This window comes from Octopus bimaculoides, chromosome 1, assembly GCF_046866305.1.
Source record: "Octopus bimaculoides isolate indiv1 chromosome 1, ASM4686630v1, whole genome shotgun sequence".
Classification (NCBI taxonomy): Eukaryota; Metazoa; Mollusca; class Cephalopoda; order Octopoda; family Octopodidae; genus Octopus; species Octopus bimaculoides.
Window position 1 is genome coordinate 154,632,528 of NC_142928.1, and position 8,222 is coordinate 154,640,749.

At 34.0% G+C, this 8,222-nt stretch overlaps 1 protein-coding gene across 1 annotated transcript; it reads right to left on the reverse strand.

Annotated features, from left to right (window-relative positions):
* Nucleotides 1-1,669: 1,669 nt before the first annotated feature.
* Nucleotides 1,670-6,528, reverse strand: LOC106875839 (uncharacterized). Its single transcript, XM_014924129.1, has 2 exons — nucleotides 6,463-6,528; nucleotides 1,670-3,443 (listed from the first exon to the last, which is right to left on the reverse strand). Exon 2 carries the CDS (start codon nucleotides 3,422-3,424, stop codon nucleotides 1,973-1,975), a length of 1,452 nt encoding a protein of 483 aa, XP_014779615.1. The 5' UTR covers nucleotides 3,425-3,443; nucleotides 6,463-6,528; the 3' UTR covers nucleotides 1,670-1,972.
* Between the last annotated feature and the right edge of the window lie 1,694 nt (nucleotides 6,529-8,222).

The following is an 8,222-nucleotide window of genomic DNA, read 5'->3' on the forward strand; positions in this document are numbered from 1 at the left end:
ATATATATATGTGTGTGTGTGTGTGTGTGTGTGTGTGTGTGTGTGTGTGTGTGTGTGTGTGTGTGTGTGTGTATGTGTGTGTGTGTGTTACGTCCTGTTATTTGTATTTGTGTAACATTTGTCTGTTTTTTTTTCCGTCCTTGTTTTCGTTATACATTTGCTGCTTTCTTCCAAGGAATATAATGCCCTTAGCTTATTTTTTCCTTGGGGCTGACCACATTGGAGCAATCCCGAGTATAGCCAGCCGAAATTGCAAAGATAATCTGGAACTCGACTGAGGATAGAAAACTCCGAATGATCCGTCCTTGTTTACCTTGTATCGTCTGTCTGGATATTTTGTTGTCCCCTTTTTTGTTTCACCTAACTGTCTGGATGTTTGGATGTTTTGCGTTCTTGTTCTATTTTGTATGATATATATATATATATATATAATAAAAGTTTAAATAAAGGTTACAAACCTCAATAAGGGATAATAAAATCCAATGAATATACTGGTTTATTACCAATTACAAGAAGTGTTGAATATTACAATTAATATTCAACTGTAAGGTAATTGGATAAACCGGGATTTATATATATTTTTAAGAAAATAAGAAAATAGAGTGATAATTAAATCAATAATTATTTATTAATTATAACATAGGACATCATCTCTAACAGCTGTTTCAATTCAAGACTTTTAGAAATTAATTAGTTTAATTAAAAACATTTTAAAGCTGAATCTCATCGGAGGTGACTGTGACTAAAGATACACCATTAGATTTCCATGTTCCAGTGTGTTCCAGTGTGTTCCAGTGTGTTGAGTGTACGGCTCCAAACCGTATATCTCCCTATTTTCTTATTTTCTTATATATATGTATATATAATAATTACATGCAAAGTAAATATGTTATCCTTCGAATATGATTCATTAATCGCATTTGAACAATCAGACGCATTTCATGTGTGTGAGAAACTTTAAGTAATGAATGACTCGTTCTCTCTATACATAAATTATGCAGTATATACTGAGTACTCTTCCCTTGTACATTTGAATATATGTACGTATGAGTGTATGTATCTATGTGTATATGAATGTGTGTGTTTGTGTGTATTTATGCATTTCTTTATAGACACAAGAGAAAAGGAAAAGCTGATCTTAACGCTATTGTTATTCAAAACCACTTTATATTTGTATGAAGGTAGGAAATATCCTACTAAATTTAGAACGCTACAGGATATATTGATGACTACTTTATGGAAAATAGTGGATTAAACCAGGTTACCGTTTCTTCCCGACTCTAGATGAGGATGCTTCTAATATACTTTTTGATAAATCTTCTTGATATTTCTTCCTCTTTCATTCGCGTTCTGTCAGAGTACGCGCGTGCGTGAGTGTGTGTATTTGTATGCGTGCTCATGTATACGTGTGTGCGAACCTGTGATGGTGACTGCGTTCGTGCTTACCCGTGTAAAGCAGGATGTTGCTTAAAATGTTTAACCCCATGATCTATTAAATGTAGATTGATAAATATTACTAGACTAAGATAAGTGCTGGGTTACATATGATCGAGTAAAGAATACAGTGCACCAGTCTGACGACAGTTCAATGATTGAAGCCAATGAAAGAATAAAAAAGAAAGTAGTAAATATACAAATATAGCAGAATAAAAAAGAAAATATAAGGCAATTCACTCGATAACTCGAATTTATTTGTATGCAATTCACATTACAAAGATTTGTTGTATCCTTCTTAACAAATGAATGCGTTTTCACACCAACGCCCTTTCTATCAATATTACTGTTCATCAAGTATCAAAGCTATTCTTTGTTGTTCATCACGATGTTACTGCCTATTATATCTGCAAAAATTATTCAGAGTTATAGAGTATTTTTTTTAGTTATGATCTGCTTTACGTATTGAATTCAGAGTAATTTTCAAACGAGAAGACGACTGCCATCAGCAATAAATGGTCGATAAATGGCACTATGTTTAATAGTTGTAATTATCCCCATAATAGTGGAAATTCTGACCATCCATCCAACGGCTATCGAAATCCATTTGATAATTGAACATATCAAAGTTTCTTTCTGGATAGTCGTAATATCTCTGTCCCCAGTTGTAGTTGTAGGAGTTTGGGTAAGAGTTGTAATAGTGCCTATTATGGTAGTTATAGCCATGGAAATAACGGCCATAATTATCCATCCAACGGCCATCAAAATCCATCTGATAATTTCCCTCTGGGTAGTTGTAATATCTTTGGCCCCAGCTGTAGTTATAGTAAGGATAGTTATGGTATCTGCCATGGTAGTTGTAGAAGGGGCTAGAATAACGGCCATAATTATCCATCCAACGTCCATCAAAATCCATCTGGTAGTTTCCCATATCAAAATATCTTTCTGGGTAGTTGTAATATCTTTGGCCCCAGCTGTAGTTATAATAAGGGTAATTATGGTGGAATCTGCCATGATAACTATTGAAGGGGCTAGAATAACGGCCATAATTATCCATCCAGCGTCCATCAAAATCCATCTGGTAGTTTCCCATGTCGAAATATCTCTCTGGGTAGTTGTAGTATCTTTGGCCCCAGCTGTAATTATAATAAGGGTAGTTATGGTGGAATTTGCCATGGTAGTTGTAGAAAGGTGTGCAATGACGGCTATACATATCCATCCAACGGCCATCAAAATCCATTTGATAGTTTCCCATGTCGAAATATCTCTCTGGGTAGTTGTAGTACCTTTGGCCCCAGCTGTAGTTATAATAAGGGTAGTTATGGTGGAATCTGCTATGATAGCTGTAGAAGGGGCTAGAGTGACGACCAGACATATCCATCCAGCGGCCATACATGTCCATCTGATAGCCGGACATATCCATGAATCTCTCGGGATAGTACATATGGTAGAAATTCATGTATGGATAATACATATAACGCCTGTAATAGTTGTAATAAGGGTTGCAGTGACGTCCATTTCTGTCCATGTATCGGCCATACATGTCCATTTGGTAGTGGGACATGTCCATGAATCTCTCAGGATAGAACCAGTTGCGACCATAGTGGTAGCCGGGGTAGTAACCCTGTCTTGAGGAGTTGAACATATGCCAGTGGGGGCTGGAGTAGTGTCCGTGCATGTCCATCCATCTTCCAGACATGTCCATCTGATAACCGGACATATCCATAAACCTCTCAGGGAAGTCCATGAAATTACCATATCTATGGAACCTATCGTTGTCATAGAAACCGTAATAGTTGTACATAGATCTACCATAATATCTATCATTGTCAGAATATCTGCCATAGAAGCCGTAGAATCTGGGATCTACCATTCTTCCATAAGAATCCATGTATCTGCCTTGGAAATCCATGGTCATTCTTGACATTGGTTCCATGATACCACGATATCTTCTGCTGAAATTATTTCTTCTGTTCATGTATCTGTTCATACTGGATACTAGTAGTGATCTGAAATATATAAAAAAAAAAAGATCTGTTTCAATAATGGAAAAGTTAATTTTACAAACTAATGAAATAATAACCATACGATAAATGTTTGTATCATATACTTGGCTAGTCGTAATTAACAGCTTGCCTAAAATATATTAACCCTGTTTATTTTGCTGAAATATTTTAATATAATAGATAGATAAATGTTGGTATTAGTTTTCAAGCTCTTTCTAAAGTTAACAGCTGAGGAAATGTAATGAAAGTATTATAGTCGAAAACTGAGACAAGGTAGGAAACTTGGAGTTTATTTGCACTGATTGATGTTCACTGTATTATAAAGTGAGAAATATTTAATAAATGCCAAACTCGAATTAAATAGCATACAAAACTGACATTATATTCGGAAAAGCTTTTGATTTTTCTACATCAAGGTCTGAAAGTTTACGAAAACTACAATTTAACTATACTGTGAGACTAGCTTAATCGTTAAATCGTCCCTTACAGGTAAAATTAATATCTATTACATTTAAAGGATTCAATCACGAAGCTTTCGTTATATGAATAGAGTTTGAAATATATAACAACTATCTAGAATAACAGTCGCAATTTATAGAAGGAAAGTTATGTTGCATTAGTACTTTAATATACTGCATATTTTCATGTACTTCCTCTTCAAATACTGTGTAAACGTATAAAAATAGGTTTATAAGTAATTACGGCTTGGACTGGTTTCTAGTTTATTAAGAATAGGATTTGTTATTTCACAATGTTCACTCGAGATAATTAAGACAACTGATAAGATTAAAATTGTGATTCGTGAATAATTGAATATTTTTGTTGTTTTATGTTATTAAGAGCACAGTGATTCTAGAATTCTACTCAAAGCCTTCTCATTTCTCATAATGTTGTCACTTGTCAATCTTTTACTAATAAGCGGCTGAACGAATGCTAATTGTCTTAACTACAAATAACTCCTGGAGTTTTATGCTAATTTAGACAAAAGTTTCTTTGAGATATTGTTCCCTATTGCCCACCCAGAGAAACAGCAGCTAAATTCTCCTAAAACCACAGCCTAAACACTTGTGGAAAGAGAGAACACATTAGGTAAAGCAGTTCAACATACAGGTCATGAATAGAATACCTTTGATCACTGGTACAAAATATTAACAATAGCAACAACAATAACAACATCTGAATTCTGTACTTAAAAGACAGAATATATGAATTAGTAATATACTGCTATTTATATCAACAACCATGAAGAAACGATCCAAAAGAGAGCTTCTGTATTATTACCCGCCCAGTTAAAATGACAACTAAACTTTCCCCAAACACCTCTTAACACTTCATAAGAAGATACATTAGCTCATGTCACCAAGAGTATTATAGGTATATCTACTTATCAGGGCTTATGTGGGGCCGAAACAGCAAAAGAAAGGCCGCCCTCAATAAATAAATAAATAAATAAATGAAAAATAAACTCTACATCAATAAGACAACGTAAATAGGTTTAGATCTTATAGAAACCCCAGGAACCATAAGGCCAGAGCACCGCCCAGTTTCCATGGCATATAATTGAATAAGGTTGCAATACTCTCTCCTGAACGGAATACCGGTCCATCGCAGGATTAGCTTCCCAACTATTGTTGGAACTTATTTACAGCTGAGTGGACTGGAGCAACGTGAAATGCATACTCCAGGAATCGAAATCACAATTTTCTTTTCTACTCTAGGCACAAGGTTCGAAATTTTTTGGGAGCGGGTCAGTCGATTAGATCGACCCCAGTACGCAACTGGTACTTAATTTATCGACCCCGGAAGGATGAAAGGGAAATCGACCTCGGCGGAATTTGAACTCAGAACGTAAAGAAGACGAAATACCGCTAAGCATTTCGCCCGGCGTGCTAACGTTTCTGCCAGCTCGCCGCCTTATCGAAACCACAATACTCTATCCCGTAGGCCACGCGCCTTCATTAAAGTAAATGTATGACCTTAAATAAAGCAAGGCTTTACATTAGAGGGGAAAGCTGTAGTAGATTTTGATCAAGCCTAGTACTTTTTTAGATACATATTTTATGAAACCTATTCAATTTTCTCAGGATTAAAATTCTGTGTTTCTGCCAATCCACTGCATAAGTGTGTTGTGGAAGCATTGATGAAAGATTAACTTTCTAGTAAAATACAAGGGTTTCGTTATGTCATAGTGTGTTTAATCGTACAGTTCTTATTTCACCTAACAGCGTGGTATATATATTCTAGGAATAAATATTTGGCCGAAGTAACAGATCTCATTCGGTTAACACAGCAAAATCAGTACAGATTTAGTAGAAACATCATTTTACCACAATATGCAGTATACAATATATATTACACAACATATATTACATTTTCAACAAAAAATACTTTCTGTTAATGATATTTCTTTATCAAATGAAACTACAAATAGATGACTGAAAAAATGTAAATTATGACGAAACTGAATGCTTTAAAAGTAATAAAAGATATATAAATATTACTGAAATTACAAGAATGTAGTATTTAGATTTTGGAGAAATCAAATTTGATTTCAAGAATCAAATGCCTCGATGGTATCTTTGGTTTACATATTACCATGTTCCTTGGACATCAAAGACGCTTTGATATTATGGCTGTTACAATATGGTTTTTAACACCAAGTACAAAGTGATAATATTTTGTATTTACTGGTATATGGACCATTTGCATAAATATGCAAATATTCATTCAATATATGAACCATCTTATGAATATTGGCAATTTTTGCTTTAAAGGACCTTATTAGAAATATAGTTCAGAGAAATATTCAAATAGCAGTATCAGAATGTGTATTGACATTGAAATTCAAACATTATTTCTCATAGACACTGTTACTCAGTTGTTCAATACAATGTATAATTAGTTAAACAAGAGATGTTCTAATTCAAGAATTAAAACTTTTTACCAATATATATAAAAATGAATAAACAAAACAAAATTTGCGGAGAAAAAAATTGAAGAATTGCTTTTAAAACAAACTCACAGACTGAAGAACAACCTTAGCTTCTGCTTACGCTAGTAGGACAGAGATGTGGTTCTCAACTGAGACAAACTTTCTAACTTACAATCCCTTTATATAGGAATCAGTAAAAAGCGGACAGCTGGTTATTTCAACAGGAATTATTTTTAGTAAGGAGAAAATTAATTTGATGAAACAATTAACAAGTAATGACAAGAATTTAATCTTTAATTAATTGTTTTTGGAATTCCTTATTCAATGTCTTTTAATTAACATAGCTGTTGTTGTTAGTTATGTGTAATATACGTGACTTTGAAGTGTGATGGACATATGAATAATATGATTGGTTACAATAGTCTTTTCATCTGAAATCATTTACACTATATCATTGCGCGGGAAGCAGAATTGATTATCTTTCTAAAAAAAAAAATGTTTCTTCTACAATTTTGCTTACAGCTCAGCAAATATTCAGTGTCATAATAATGGAATAATATAAGGCAATCATAGCCATCTTACATAATCAGTACCTCTTTTTAAATATTGGTTTCAAATTTTCGCGGAAGGCCAGCAGTTTCGGGAAAGGGGTTAAGCCGGTTACATTGATCCCAGTGCTCAACTAGAACTTATTTTATCGACCCCGAAAGGATCAAAGATGAAGTAGACCCCGGCGGAGTTTGACCTCAGAACATGCGGATGGACAAAATGAGGCTAAGCATTTTGTCCGGTGCGATAACGATTCTGCCAGTTCACCGCCTCAAACGCACCTTCACAAATTGCTCCGAAATTCAAGATATTTTTCATGTAAGATAATCACCACGTTCAATATTACAAAATTTTCAAAAATATGATGCACATTCTATGACATATAGTGAAATTCCAAATAATAGATAATCCTTATTCTCACAAGGAAAACTGACGCATTTCATATTCCCCACCCACCAAAAGTAAAAAAAAAAAAAAAAAAAAGCGGGTATGAAAGATTTAACGTAATGAAAAAGTTTGATTTCAAACTTTGGAACAAGGCCAGCAAGTTCCAGGGAGAGGGTAAGTTGAACACATCAACCCTAGCAGTCGAATGGTACTTATTTTATCGACCCAAAAAGTTGAAAGAGAAAGATGACTTCGATAGAGTTTGAACTCCCACCGGAAAACAGATGAAAGAAATGCTAGAGTGCATTTTCGTCTGACATTCTAACGATTCGGAAGCTTGCAGTCTTCTACAACAAAAGGAATAATAAATTACTTTTCTCTCACTAAGGAAAATATTTTTATTAGTCTGAGAAACAGAAACTACATTCCCAACTATTATGCTCCCTTTTGAACTGTATTCATAACCATTGTATTTCATTCTAGACTGGTGAGATAGATGAAAGTTCATGTTGTGCTTAGACTCTTAAGTCGACATATGCATGCAAAAAAAAAAAAAACATGAGTAAGGTGACTTACAGATTTCAGTATGTGAAGGTGGGTGTTTTTAATGGGAAAACTGACAAGGTAAACCATGGGGAAAGACTAAAATAACCATATACAAAGAATAGAACTAAATTAAAATTTTTGTGCATATCATAACACATTCAAGTATTTGGCTCATTTATAATGATTAAAATTTCTGATCGAAAAGATTTGATTTTCGAGAATTTGTTCTAATCAACACTTCAAGCCTCACTAGGATCAATCAAATTTTCAGTACTACAAACACTGGATATTTGCTTTTTTTAGAAATATGAAGTTGGAAAATGTTGATACAAATTTTCTAGGTTACTATGTACCAGGTTCTTTCAATA

Coding starts and splice junctions, on each gene's coding strand:
- LOC106875839 (XM_014924129.1), bottom strand. CDS start 3,424: ATGAACAGATACATGAACAGAAGAAATAATTTCAGCAGAAGATATCGT.